Source organism: Thunnus maccoyii, chromosome 1 (genome assembly GCF_910596095.1).
Source record: "Thunnus maccoyii chromosome 1, fThuMac1.1, whole genome shotgun sequence".
NCBI classification, from domain to species: domain Eukaryota; kingdom Metazoa; phylum Chordata; class Actinopteri; order Scombriformes; family Scombridae; genus Thunnus; species Thunnus maccoyii.
This window is the reverse complement of record NC_056533.1, coordinates 21873191-21888668: the sequence shown is the minus strand read 5'-3', so window position 1 is coordinate 21888668 and position 15478 is coordinate 21873191. Positions and strand designations below refer to the sequence as shown.

Here is a 15478-nt window from a genome sequence, read left to right as displayed (position 1 = left end):
ACATTTGAACATTTGCTTTAACAACCATGTCAGGCACATTGCCATGTACAGTAACTTTGTTTTTGTTGTCGTTTATTTGTTTTTTTTAAGTGAATTGAGATCATCATGTTAAGTTAAACAATCACCGCCAGCTTTAAGTGACTTGGTGTGCAATTCAGATCAGAGTTTTTGATTTGAAAATAGTTGTTTTGCTTAAAACATTTCCCAAAAACAACTCATATGAGTATTTTCTCATTAGTTAAGGTCTGAGAGTAAATGAAAACTAAAGCTTTTGTATCTTATAAACACAGTCAGAAGTCAGTAACAGTGTATACATTTATTGTTTAAAAAGGCAATACAGCAGCACAAAAAGCAATGCAGCACACACATTTAAAAAGTTGCCATTAATTATTAACAATCTTATACAATAACGTCATGAATAACCTTCAGTTATAATTCCCAGTCATGAGAGGGTGAAGTGATAATCTCACTTGTGTAGCAGCTTCTAAAAGGAAAACACAAGGAAACAAACATTGAGAAATGGGATCAAGAAACCTCAAAAAGTTGAAATTAAACTTTAGATATTTTTTTTCATCAGTATCTTTAAGTTGTTTAGGTCTGAAATGGGAAATACCCACAGATGTGTTTGGAAAAACTACAACTCCCAGTCATTCCTTCATTATTCATTTAGTCTTCAACATATTGCCCAAAGAAAGAGCTCCTCCATGGTCGAGTATTGAACAGGATGTGTGACTGCCCCTCCCTCCACTAGCATGTTTATCTATCAGATTGTCACCTGAGACGCAGTCCCACCCGGACCTTTCTCATCTGCAGGACATTTGGAAAAAGGAAGCTAGGATCCATAACATAGACATTCACCTTAACTCAGAGTCAAACATATGGTTTAACCTGAAGTTATTGTTGGTGGAGCCCTATTCTTGTTGAAAGTGTGGATAAATAAAGGGATTCAGACACTTGGAGATCTATTTAAAATCAATTTACTGAAATCTTCTCAGGAGTTTGGTCTCACTTACAACTGAGGCACTTGCCATCTACTGTGATGGGTAACCAGCAATCTAAACTGCTCTCTGATATCATCTGAATATCTGGACTGGGTCATGAGGCCACTCAATACTACTCCAAAATATTTGCAAGGATACTACACTTCCAACAGCATTAAAAGATTTAAACCTTTTGTTTAATGAGTTAGAATAGAGTAGGATATGACAAAATCAAAGAAAGCTATCAAGGGATATAAAAGTAAGACTCGCTTCTATTGGACACTATCTAGACAACTTCAATTAGGCCTTAAAAACAGCAGACTGCTGAATTCAAATGTCAGAATTCAGAGACACATTAATGTCCTAAGATTCAAGACTTTAGGGAACAAGTTCACAACTGTATAAAGGAGATAACTAACAATGACTTTGAAGTCTCTCTCAGGTTATATGTGCTGGGTGACCCATTAGCTGTGAAAGACTGTGGAAATACAGAACTGATCCAAACTGACATAATGGTGGGTAGACAGACTTTATTGAGGGGGTGGAAAAAGACAGAAGCTCCCTCTTGGAAATGTGACTGCATATGAACAACTTTTCTATAGAAAGACTGACAGATGGAAGATTACATCTTAAAATGGGGAAAATAGCAGATCTATATCTCTAAGGATAAATAATGCTGCATACAATATCTGTATGTTTACCTTCAAGAAATTCAAGAATTCAACAAAACATTAATGCAGGCAATAATGGAAATTTGTCCTTCACTGGTGCATAGCTCACTTAGGGAAACAATACAATATCTTAATATCTTATGCTACCCCTTATCATATCCATTATTATTATTATCATTTATTTCTATTATATTAGTTATTGTTATGTATGTTAAAAAATTGAAAAATGGAAATAAACTTTAAATCCTAAACTGTTTAGGTCTCATCCAAACAGTGTTACAATCTCATGAATATAAGTGTGAGGTTTAGATTTGATCTCTCAAAATAAAACAGGATAGATTCAAATGATTAAACAAATATCTTTTAGTGTAGTTAATCTCTGTTATTGAGACACATGTGTTGGCTGTAACGCTTTCTTAACAACATGGGTTTTAGAATGTAGGATATGTGGAGATGTATTTACATTTATATGACCAACAATATGATTAATCAGTCTAAATGAGCACTCAAGCATAAAACCTCATCTAAAGTGCTAAATTTAATTTTGTTGGTGAAGGACAGAAAGATCATTAGAAGAACAACAGAGATGCACAAACATATTTATATAAGTTTGGAGTTGCCGGAGGAGCAACAATAGGAGGAATGAGAAAAATAAATAGCAGCTTGTTAGGAAGCCGAGCTGTGAGGAACGTTGAGGAGTAGTTCACACAAAGTTTTTACTTGTAAAATATGCGAGCAGGATGCAAAAACAGCACCTTCAGTTTCAATATGGATTAGATGAAAAGTTTAACCTGCATGACTCTGAAATACTTCTGTGTAGCGGTTTATCATCACACTCATCACTGTGACGGATTAATGAGAAATACCTTTATTGACTTATTGATATGCTACACTTACTTGGATGACAGCAGAATTCATAAGTATTATTTTTAAGAGCAGTAGAAGAAGGTAAGACAAGGTGCCAGTTGAAATGTTAAAAGATGGACATCAACATTTGAAAGCTTATTTAAGCATCAATATTTACTGTGAAAGCAAAGGCAACACAGAAGCTCCTGCAGAATATGAGCTGAGGTTGTAAAGTCGAGGACTTTTTTTTTTTAGTTCACATCATAAAGTCGAATCATGTTATTCCAAAAGCAATTTCGGCCCTCTGAGCTGTAAGTGCATTCCTGAACTGTTTCTACCTCAACATATAAGAAAATTTTCCTTTTGAGATAGACGAAAGAGGAGGTTACTAATGTATTTTATTAAGCAGGCATTAATCCTGCTGTACAATGAAAACACAAAGATATAGAGATCAACGTTTCTCTAAATGGTGTAAATGTATTCAACCTTCGTATGAAAAATGGATCTTTGCTGCTATTGTCAGATCATTGTGGAATGTAACATTATCAATAACAAGTTTTTTTTTTAAAAACCATAAAGGGAAGTGTCATTGAGATCAATGTTCATACATTCACACCCGGTACAAATAGCCTGCTCCAGTGGAAATGGAAATTATACATTTTCTTTATAAGAATGCACTATAAAATTCAACTGAAGCTGATATGAGACTTCAACAGTGTGAGATACACAAATCAAAAGGGTATTTTTCTAAAGTAACTGTCGCACAACATCAAGGCCTTAACTTTGACCCATATTATCTAGTTTTGGCTGAACTTAAACATTTTCTTCACACTTCTTTGATGAGGAAGAAATGTGAATCTATCTGTTCAACTTTGTAACTTAAATAACTAACAAGTTGTTTACCTTTTCATCATCCAAAGAGTACAAAGACCCAAACTCTATCAATACTTAGAGTTTGAATCTCAGTCTGGGTTTTTTCAGGGATTAATAAGAACTTGTGGATTTTAAACATGACTGTACTGTACGCTGTTTTCCAGCTGAAACAGGCGTAGATGAGTCTGACAGCGTATTTATTAAATCTTCAGGATTTTGTACAGCATCATCAGCTCAATGGATTACTGATAGTCTATAACGTATAGACAAATTGGTAAATAATTTAGATTAAAAACTCAACAGTTGACCAAAGTCCTTTCAGTGGCTCTTCTGGAGCTTCTCATGAGCTTCTTCAGCAGATTGAGTCATAAAGTGCATACTTGAAGTGCTCATAAAAATTAAAATTTGAACATCTACATCTCCATGACAGTTGGACAACTCCATACACTGAGGAAGATCATATGATATGATCAAAAGCTCCAGAACATCAACTGAATGGTGAGATTGTTTGATTAAGTATTGGCTAATAGTTAACTGATATTTATATTTCAGGTAATGATTTGACAAGTTGATGTTTTGAGATGTTTGTTGACCCTTTCAGAAAAATACTTTCACCTAAATGCAAAAAATCTGGAATAAAACCTGATTTGATGTTTGTTTGGTTTGTTCTCTTCACAGGTTAGTTTAGCAGCCTGATAGCTGAACTGAACTGACACTTTGTGTCACTTCATTATTGATTTGAACTGCTGAAAAAAACAATAAAAGCAACAATGTGGCGGCAATTCAGAGGTCTGGGACCAATCTGAGTTAGTACCAGTTCATTCCAAAAACAGGCCGAGGGTCAATAACAAACACTGAAGCCTTTCATTAGTCTTTGGTTTAGTTTAGCCAAAATGCAATGTCACTGCAAAGGGGCATCTTTAATTATTTAATTACTGTAAATGTTGTTAAATCATTTCAGGACACTTTGGGTCAGTTATTGTAACTCAATGTCACAATTATGACACACGACCTTGTGACCATGCAGGCGATCACCTTCAACATGTCATCTCTCCTAAACATCCAGCCTGCTCACACACTTCATAAAAGGCTTCAGCTGATGGGAGGAAAAGAGAAAAATGATCTATAACACAGGGAACACACAGAGGACATGAATAAAAACAACTGAATGCACAAAAGTAGAAAATGTTTATGAAAACAAAACAAAAATACTGACATTCGTAAAAAAAGAAAGGAGAAATTTGGTTGTTGGCACCATTGTACAGATTACAGTCTGCATGACTGCTGTCTTGTTATACAAACGTATAACTTTTATCTTATATAAGTACAGTCCGTGTATAAAAAAACAGTTCTTTGGTATTTTAAAACACTTCAGTTTTTCACTTATTCTGCACTGTAAACCAGATATTTATCTCCTTCTAAACAACATGTAGCAGATTCAGTAATTCAACATGTAAAATTAGGTAGCAGAGAGCAGAACACAAACATATTATTGCATATCATGCTGTAAACACTTTAAAAACTACCTGAAGTTTTTGCAAACATCATTCATTTTCAAATATTTTTTAAAGCTAAACAAAATACGCTGCAACTCTAAAGTGCTTCATCAGCAACAATAGAAAGTATCTGTATTTGTATCTGAATAGGAAGCGACCGGGTGGCTTCCAGTCAAAGAGGTTTGCAGTTGATCTTCCAACAACATGCTTTAAAATTATGGCAAGAGTGGCAAGCACATACAAACACATCACAGCATGCTCACCAGCGTCTATTGTCTACAGTAAATCATATCTACTAAATCAATTCTTTAAAATCTAAGAGTTTGCAATGTTATATAAAAAAAATTGAGAGGGTGGGGTATCTTTTTGTTTTGTGCCTTCATGGTTTTTCTGAGAGTCAACAGTAGATGGCAGCAAAGTAGAACTAAATACCAAGAGGAGTCCACAGTATCAAAACCTCTGAGGGATTCTTTGGGAGACATCCATACAAAAGATGAATGATACAGTTAATAAAAGTGGTCAGAGTATGGTAAATATAATGAGATAATTGCACATGTGCATATATGTATATTAAAAAAAAAACATATGGTAGGAGCACAGAATAAACCCGCCTGCTGTTCAACGTCAACATGAAAGCAGGATTTAGTGTTACTGTATGTGACAGTTTGCTGCTCCATCGACAAGGCAGTTCCCAAAGATAAAGTGCACAAAGTCAGTCAGTCATAATGACCTGAGTAAAGCAAGTTTAACTGCAGGATCCGTTTTACAGCAATGTTGATTTCAGCAGTCTTAAGTCTTTCCATGCGCAGACTGTGGCCTGTTTTACTTTATGAAAGGTATTTATGTGCAGTTTAACTACTTTAAACCTATTTGTTTAATTTATTTTAACCCTACTGTACAGTTTCCACATTAAACCCACTGTAAAATTATTTGGTGCAGCTTTAATATTCAACAAATTTCCCCAACCCCTGTAGTAAATTGCAAAATGTTGTATGTGCAACTTACAGTGTTTTGGCTGATGAGAAAGTACATCTAACAAACTGAGAGCAAATCTAGTATCATCATGAAAAGACAAGTAAACATCAAAAAGGTGCTTGTGCACAACTACAAATGATAATATGACATTAACACTCCAGCTAATGTGCACATTGGCCACAGATATAACGGTTTGGAGTGATGTTGAGGGTTTACTATTAACAGCTGAGACTTTAGATGAGCCTGTGACCGACATGCTCCTGCAGCCACAGCAGTAGAGGCTGTAAAGAGCTCGGCCCGTCGGGCACAACCTCTGTGTACATCTGCAGCAGAATCTCTGGTAACACAAGCAGCAGGGGCAAGCTCACACTCAGTAGCTCGTACAGGTTCACATAGTCCTGGGCGTTGTCCCTCATGTGGCCGGCGACAGCTTGTGCTGTCTTACGCACACGGTGAAACAGATACTTGGGGGCGTTACACACAGAGCGAGTCACACTCAGCGGCCAGCTCAGTCGTTTCCTTATGAACGAGCTGAAGGTACCTGCTGCAGGTTGACTCTGCGGGTCTGCTGCTCTGCTGGAGGAGGAGCTCTCTTCATCTACAGCGCATTGCTCCTGAACTTCACTTCCATAACGAGTCTAAGACAAGGGAAGTGACAGACAGAGAAATTAGATATTTTACAACAAATTGCAAGAATAAAAATATAGTTTGAGGTGCAAAGCGCTTACTGAGCGTAGAGAGAAATTCCTGCGTAGGTTTGTCCCATTGTTGCGTTGATCAAAGTGAAGTTTGCAGTACAATTTCCCTGTAAGATCACAAAAAATGTGCATTTATCAGCCAACTAGATACTGATTTTGCTCTTTTTTTTTTAGTGACATGTGGATCCAACATTTTTGTCACACATACCCTGTTGGGAGTCGAAGGCATGTGCTCCCTGGCGCAGGGCAGAGCCGCAGGTGGAACAGCGAAAACACTCCCTGTGGAAGTAGAGCCCCTCGGCACAAACTTTCTCCACCATATAAACACGCCTCTCGCACGAGTGACACTTGTCACCGGACTGGGGGAACGCCCTTCGCACCGAGTCGTTCTGGGAAACAGAGCACAGGCAGGAGTTATGATGACAGATTTGAAGATGAGCACTTATGTCACACATCTCATTATAACTAAAACTGACATGCTGAACACTGATTCTAACCTTTCTTTTTGATGATTTGTTGCCACAACTTGAACCCTTAAATATTTATATAACAATCTGGCTGTTATAGTTAAGACTTAGCACCATGAATACTGAAAATGAAATTGTCCAGGTCACATGAGATGGACATTTTTACTCTTGGAGGTGTGGGCATGCTCACTGCAAACAGAGGTGGGTTTTACATGCAGGAAGAGTAATAATGTGAGGAACACACATAGCTGGATGTTTTCCCCACAGATTTAAAGCTTTTCTTTCACAACATTACTTCCTGAATGTCTTTTTGGGGATATTTTGGATGAAAGTTAAGGTGATGGTATGAGCGAGCTGTGGGTGTCTTTACTTAAAAGCCCAAAACACTCCTCCCAACTGCTCTCTAACATGCAGCCCAGAGGAAAACACAGTAACAGTGTAATTATAGAGAGAGGATAATCATACGGTTATACGGATAACACATATGGTTCAGTAAGTTTATCATGTCCAAATAGTTTCCAAATTGCTCTTCAAGAATAAAACTTGATCCAAAATTGGAAAACATGGAGCACTGTGTACCCAGAGACCGTCCTTTATGTTAAACTGGTACAAGTCCTGCTATAACATGTGGATGCTGAGTTGGAGCAGACTGTTTGGGATGGGTGGAGCAGAGGAACCCACAAAGTGCCACCACAGAAAAACACACTCCTCCTCTGCTGGTAATTTAAAGCACACGGGGCAGAAACGGCAGTAAAAGCAAAGCTAACATGCAAAAAAAAAGATGGTTTGGCATCAATCTGTCTGTTATGATTAAGAAGATACATGACATCAACGTAAAGCTTGAGCTTGAGGATTTCTGTGTGTTGCCTGTTGAGCCTTCATCAGTGGAACAATTATCACATTATGAAACTTATTCTAAGCAATAACTGGAATTAAGAAAGCTTTAATGAAAAACTGCATTTTATTAACAAAATGCAGATGTGTCACTATTAGAGACAAATTTTGAATCTGTAGAAAAGATGTGATGATAAATAGTTCTGTTTGACAAATGGAGGCCTCTCAACACACAAGAATTACTGAAATTATATGATTATGATTATATGAAATGACAGGAAGAATGTGCCCAGACTAAATCCACATTAAAATGGTGCTGATATTCAGAACAACATGCAAGATTGATTATAACAGACTTTCTCTGGTATTAGAAGAGATAATATAGTGCTATCTACAGTATATCTGATATTGTTGCATACAGAACAGTGGTTCCCAATGACAATTGGTGCTGAAAGATCTGTTCATTTCGATCACTTAATTTTAAACACTTTAATAAAGTTTTACCGGCTCAAACGACAAGGCAACACTTACATTAACTACATAGTTATAATTCAGTTTTCAAACATATAAAAAAACGGAATAAATATACAATTAAATTCAAAATCAAAAAGATTGATGACATGTTTTATTATGTAATTATGTTTTATCGTGCTACAACAGGTCAAATGGTACCAAAAATACCTCCTCTCAACTGTTGTACTATTACTGCTAAACGCCTATTTCGATCTTAATTTTAATTTCACTTGTCTTCTTTTTTCCTTCCGTACCTTAGTAGCTTTCGGTTTTCTGTATTTCTTTATGTATTGTTGCTTTACATCCAGCTTTAGATCCAACATCAAGTAAAACACACAGTGGGTATCACTGATACTGAGAAGCTTGTAAAATCTGAAATAACCTGAACACACATAGAATCTCACAACGTCACACTTCTGACAATTACATTACAAACTTCTAATATAAAAACAATGTTATACACCGGGCACATAATGAAAAACACTGGGACCGATAGTTGTGTGGGGGGGGCGTAGAAATAACCACTGGTTTATTATAATAATGATAACACAGAAAACCAAAAAAAAAGTCATTTAATTAATTACGACAAAATGTTCTGTATTTAGGGTTTATTTTCTCTAAGTGTTTAAAAAAAGGTGAACAGAGAATAAACAAGGGATAAAATCTCCATGCAACACTTGTGATCCCAAACATGACGTGTTTAAACATGCAAATCAACACTCAGTGGGTGCAACACACAAGGCCAAGGTGGGGTCACAGATCAAGCCAGAGATAGTCACCTTGAGTACAGCAGAGCTGTCTCCTGAGAACAACCCGCTAAGGTGAACCGCTTTTTCCTTTATACTCTTTGAGTGAAACTCTCTACTCTGTTGTGTCTGAGCTTTTTTCTGCAGGACAACACGGAGCACAGGAACAAAAAAGAGGCATCAGTCTCACCTCCTCAGTACAGTGAGACATTCTCCCCCCAAAAAACGAGGAGCTCTGTGTGTGTGAAGACATAATTAGGTAGACTAATAACTACTTAATAAGCCCGACAAAGTCAGTGATGAAAGACCTTTCTGTTCTACTTTCTCAATAAGAAGCAGGGTTTGACAGCTGAGTGTGTATTGTCGAGAGGAGAACAATAACATCGCTGTGTGGAACGAAGGCTGCGTTATTACAGTAATTTCACACCCTATCCTGTACTGTTGCTTATACTGCAGGGGAACAGAAAACTGAGACAGCCACACAGACCTGGCAGAGGAATCAGACACAAATACGCTGGTTCAGACAGAAATATGCACCTAAATAAATCACATAGTGAAGTATTGAGCCTTTAAGGCTTTAGAGAGTTGAAGTTAAATTTATAGGTGCATCAATTAAAAGGATCATCATTAAATTTAGAATTAGTTTAAAAAAAATGCTATGTGCAAAATTGGATTATCTACACACTGGTACAACAGGGATGGACAAAATAATGTAGACAGCAACTTAAAGGAATAGTTCACTTACTCATCTTATCGTAGAGATGTAGAGGAAATGATCGACACCACTCTAATGTTTGTGCGTTAACTACGGAGCTAATGCCAAGAGCTTAACATAAAGACTGGAGGCTACCAGCACCTCTATAGCGAACAATGAACAACAGTTTATCCATCCACCCAGCAGTGTCTCTGTTGACAACCTCACTGTGATGATGAGACTGAGAAGTCACTACGCTGGCTGCTGTTAGCCAAAACATAGTTATAGCACATAACTCCCCCTAAAGCCACAAATTATTGTTTTTACATTTCTGTTTGTGTACACATTAAACAAAGGGGATACACAGGCTTAACTAGTCAGCTTTTTGTAGGTGTATTTTTTTAACTTTAGACAGAGCCAGGCTAGCTGTTTCCTGTCTCTATATTAAGCTAATTGTCTCCTGGCTCTGGCGTCATATTTAACCAACAGTAGAGCTGCGATGGTTAATCGATGAATTGATTAGTCGATGGACAGAAAATGAATCGGCAACTATTTTGATGATCAAATAATCGTTTCAATCATTTTTTGAGCACAAATGAGAAAAATTCTCTGCTTCCAGCCTCTTAAATGGGATGTTTTTCAGTTGTCTTCATCATATATGACAGAAACTTTAATATCTTTAAGTTTTGGACTGTTAGTCAGACAAAGCGATCAAACTGAAGACATCACTGTGGTCTCTGAGAAAGTGTGAACATCATTTTTTCACTATTTAACATTTTACTAACTAATTAATTAATCAAGAAAATAGTAATTGGATTAATCAACAATGAAAGTAATTGCTATCTGCAGCCCTAACTGACGGGCATGATGGTGGCATCAATGTTCTCATCTAACTCTCAGCAAGAGGTTAATAGGGGTATTTCCCATAATGGTGAACTATTCCGTTAATAATGATTCCAAACAAAGTCGTACAATATGCCGGTTAGCAGCATTTTTGTTTAGGGAATGGCGATCAACACTTGGAGTGAGATGAAAGGAACACGAGACAGCTAACAGCTGCAAGAAAACCAAATCATCTGTGTCCAAATCACAGGTGCATTTGTCAAAAAAAAGAAAAAAAGTGAATTATTATGTAAGGGAGATAAGCCCCCAAATTCTTGACAAGATATACCAAGCAAAGATAAACTGCAGTGATAAAGAGAAACAGCAGTCACAATTTGTACCAATAATATAATATATGCACATACACTACTGGGGTTTACCAATACTGCTGATAGGCATTATACTAACAGTAACATGATCCGTCTTTGAGGCAGTGGTTACAGTGGTCACTGTTTCCATTATTTTGTCCGTTCCTCGTATTTAAAGAAAATTTTCCAAACAGATAAAACTCCACTGGAAACTAAACACATCACCATTTTGTCATTAAATGACTTGATAAGGTGAACATGTTTGCAGTGCTGGTCTGAGCTGAGACAGGCAGGCAGGCAGGCAGGCAGGCTTTTGGCCGATCTGAATAATCAAAATAGCTTATTTTCAGATGTAAGTCTCTGGCTGCAGCTCGGCCCTGCCTGACCTGTTCCACTCTGACTCAAACCGGCCAATAATCTGCCAGTGTGTCTGTCTCAGCTTGTGCCAGGTCTGTAGGCCTGCTCTTGCCATTTTCGTCGGGCTGGATAATTAGGGGCTGACTTCACCATCTGACTACACATTACACAAACCTAAATGTATAATCAGGGCATGATATATAATCAACATTCACTCTTGGGGCCATTTTGGGGGATCAGAACATGCAACAATCACAAGGGTTTAAAAAGGAGGAAAAAGAAGAGAAAATAGATGTTTAGCAGGAGATATTGTTCACCTCAGAGATCTGTTCATCCACCTCCCTGAGGCGCTGGACAATTCTTGACATGAGAAGGACAGCTGAGTGGCAGGAGGGAGAAGAAGCAGCGGAGTCTGCAATCTCAGGCTGAGGCTTCGTCTGAGCATGTGTTTGATCCACATGTCTGAGCTTCACTACAGAAAACTGGGATGGAGGCTGGAACTTGGGTTTGGGCAGAGTCTTTGGTGGCAGGCGGACTAAGTGCTTTGCTGCATTTCTGATACTGACTTCAAACTGAAAGTGATAATATACAGTAGTGGACATGAGAGTTGTGGTATGGCTCCTCATCAAGGAACCAAACAGTGAAGTTTGAGTTTATTTTTCATCCACTTAAACACTGCAAATCATTTAAAGAACCATACTGGAGCTTTTATATGTTTCAGCCCATTAACTACAAATCACAAATACCTTTCAATCTCGCCAGCGATTTTCAAAGCATACCGAAAGTTTTTAGATTGATTTTCTTCCCTCCTGGCAGGCATTGGTTCATGCCAGCGCAGCACGAAAATCCACTTGCATAGGTAATCCATTACAGTGTCTGCTTTATATTGTGCCAACGTTATGTAATCATTGCATGGTAATACAGTTGTGAGAAGGGACTGTTGTTGAATCTTTTTTTTGCTGGTGGGTTCAGGAACTTGAGGGGCAGTCTGACATCTGAGACTCGACTGCCAGCAGCAAAATTTTTATGGAGGAAACCGTCAAATTCACATTATTCTTTTCGTGACACTTATGTTTTCTTTATGTTATGCCTTACATACAGTACCAGTCAAAAGTTTGGACACACCTTCCCGTTCCCTTAAATAAGAAAGTGTGTCCAAAGTTTTGACTGATCTGTATATAACTTTCCAGTAATGTATCTCATGAAAACAATAAATGCCAGTAAACCAGCAACTGCAGATGTTATGGGATAGAGGAGTTTTTGACTGGTTTATTCAGATTATTGGACAAGTATTATATTAGGTCTAATTTTCAGACATATTTAACTTCTTACAAAAAGTAAGAAAAAGTCCTCTCTCTGCTTGTTTGACCAGGAGAAGGAGAGATGTGAGTATGGTAACGAATCAAAGAGCCATCAAACTGGTTACTGCGTGTGACTCTAAGTGCTGGAAAATTGAAGTTTGGGTTTAGTCATTCTAGCACTTAAGACAGGGAAACTCCACACTAAATTCAATTCATGAAACAATGATCACAGTTTGTGGATTTCCTTGCAACTTTCAACTTTTTTGTGAACTTTTGAACCAACAGCAAAACAGCTTTGACTTAACCTTTGACAAACCACCAGTATGGCCCTTTACATAATCAAAGACTGAAAACTCCTAATTAGACAAGTTGTATCTCTTGTGTTTTATAGATGTATGTGTCTTGTGTGTTTGTGGTACATGAACATACAGTATATGTACATGTGCAAAAGTCTGTGTGTGTATGTATTTGTTTTGTTTGAAGTTTTAGCGACTGTCCTAATGTTTCAGACTACAGTTTGTGTGTCTTAACTGCCATCTGGCTGCTCCAATCTACCTGTATCTCAGGAGGAGGTTTAGGTGGGACCGGAGGCCCGAGTTTAATGGGAAGATTCTCAGGCAGGTCAAGAGTTTGGAGCGGGGAGGACCTCTCACAGTCTGACTGAGATTTTGCAGAAAGGTTAGAAAGTAAGTTAATAAAGAGGCACAGAAATAGAAAAGGCTGAAGAGATTAAAAGCTGGAAATAATAGACAAGAGAAGACTTTAGCATTAGCAAGAGGAAAGTTTTGTCAGAGAAACCACAGACCACGGTCAGAGCTCCAGCTCACAACAACGGAAATTTAAAACATATTTATGATCCATAGAAAAGAGGACAAATAGCCATTTCTAACTATCTGCAGCCAGGAAAGATATAAAAAGTATTTCTCTGCAGATAAATCAATGGATACATACACGCACTGTATACTTACTGACATTCTTACAGTGGAAACTATAATTCTACTAGAACAGAATAAAAGGAAACTACATAAAATCCATTTTTATGTTTTTTTGTACCTGTTTCCGTACGGTGTAACTAGGTGTACTCTCAAACTTGGCCAGCAACTGAGTAGCCATGGAGCGCACTTTGTTTTCCTTTGGCTCCTGTCCTTCTCGCACTGAGGAGCCGTTACTGGACAGATTGGTGGCCTAGACACAGAGGAGAGAGACAGACAACAGATAATATATCAACAACTCCTCATAGTAATTAAGCTTGAAATTTAAAGCAGCTTATTAACAAACCTCCTCCAAATAACTGAATTTTCGCCTCCTTTTGTAAATGGGGTCTGTACCATCCGACTTCTTCTCATCCTGAATGTAGAGCATAAGAGAATCCAATAGTCAAAAGAAGCTTCAAATCAGCCATAAACTGCTTGGAAGAAAATCTCATATAATCTTCCAATATATTTCCATTTAAAACTGAATTACAAACGGAATGTGTATAAAATAAATCAACCTTAATCAGTAAATAAAGATAATGGAAGACAGAGACAGTAAACCTCAGTACATCAGATTTAAATGGTGCAGTGTATGTTACCTTTGGTACTCGTTTCCTGGGCAGAGCAAGATTGAGCACATTATTATTACTCCTGACTTCTTTAGATGGATAATCTTCATTGTTTTCATCCACTCCTCTGGAATCTGCAGCACAACAAGAGACTGAATTAGAGTTTTCATATTTTCCACATCAAAAAGCCATAAATGTCAAATAATATAAACTCATAATGTCCATATAGATTAGGAAAGTGAGTGGTCTGGTTATTGCATCTATGTAGAGAAATGTTCCACTAAAGAATAAAGCTCAGCTGCACGTCAGAAGATGCTAAATAGTCGGCTGAAGTTAAATAATGAAAATAGCCCTGCTGTGCAGACGGGTAGCTGTCTTCATGTTGTCAAGAATCTCAGTCCACTACAGTCCACAGCTCTGGTACAAATACACATTCCTGTCATTCCACTATACTTGACTAACGGACTGCACGACACACACACACACACACACACACACACACGCACACACACACACACACACACGCACAAACAGCTTTTACAGGAAACCAAAGGAAACTGAATACCTTCTGTTGCGCTGGAATTTTGTTTTGTTTTTTGGTCGTATTTTAGTTGTAGAATACATAAAAAGAAGACTGGGACCAGACACAAAGAAGAACCACAATAGGCTTTAGTGTCTTTAACTAATGAAACAAAGTAGAGTCAAGTCGAGTTGTGTACAGTAAATTGGAGTAGAATACAGTACAGTACAGTAGTGTAGTGTAGCATATAGTAGAGTAGGATTGGGTGAAGTAGAGCAGCATCGAGTAGAGTCGAGTAGAGTTAGGTGGTGTCAAGTACAGTCGAGTCGAACAGAGTTGAGTTGAGTAGACAATAGTACAGTCAAGTAGTATAGAGTGCAGTACAGTATAGTAGGGTAAAGTTAAGTAGAATACAGTAAAGTTAAGTAGTGTAGACTAGCATAAAGTAGAGTAACACAGAACAGAGTAGAGCAGGATACAATCAAGTAGTGTTGTGTACAATAGAGTAATTAGAGTAGAGTCAAGAGGGGTTGATTACAGTTGAGTAGAGTAGCATAACATATAGTGTAGAATAGAATAGAGTATAGTCAAGAAGGCTTAAGTAGATTAGAGTAGATTAGAGTAGAGTAGAGTAGAGTAGTGTAGAGTAGAGTAGAGTAGAGTAGAGTAGAGTAGTGTAGAGTAGAGTAGAGTAGAGTAGAGTAGAGTAGTGTAGAGTAGAGTAGAGTAGAGTAGAGTAGAGTAGAGTGGAGTGGAGTGGAGTGGAGTGGAGTG

The 15478-nt window shown here is 37.7% G+C and overlaps 1 protein-coding gene across 5 annotated transcripts in view; it reads right to left on the bottom strand.

Annotated features, from left to right (window-relative positions):
- Positions 1-297: 297 nt before the first annotated feature.
- mical2a (microtubule associated monooxygenase, calponin and LIM domain containing 2a) overlaps positions 298-15478 on the bottom strand; it is a 40382-nt gene continuing 25201 nt past the window's right edge. Inside the window, exons 15-25 of one of the 5 annotated variants that reach the window (XM_042418308.1) lie at positions 14215-14318; positions 13920-13988; positions 13695-13826; positions 13197-13301; positions 11658-11912; positions 9133-9240; positions 6748-6928; positions 6570-6646; positions 6383-6479; positions 4406-4466; positions 298-484 (exon numbers count right to left, since the gene is read on the bottom strand). In XM_042418308.1, the coding sequence (XP_042274242.1) occupies positions 4408-4466; positions 6383-6479; positions 6570-6646; positions 6748-6928; positions 9133-9240; positions 11658-11912; positions 13197-13301; positions 13695-13826; positions 13920-13988; positions 14215-14318 (1187 nt within the window). In that variant the 3' untranslated portion in view covers positions 298-484; positions 4406-4407. Of the gene's footprint in view, positions 485-4405; positions 4467-4547; positions 6480-6569; positions 6647-6747; positions 6929-9132; positions 9241-11657; positions 11913-13196; positions 13302-13694; positions 13827-13919; positions 13989-14214; positions 14319-15478 lie in introns of those variants that run through there. The other 4 variants (XM_042418292.1, XM_042418300.1, XM_042418318.1 and 1 more) reach the window with 4 other exon arrangements.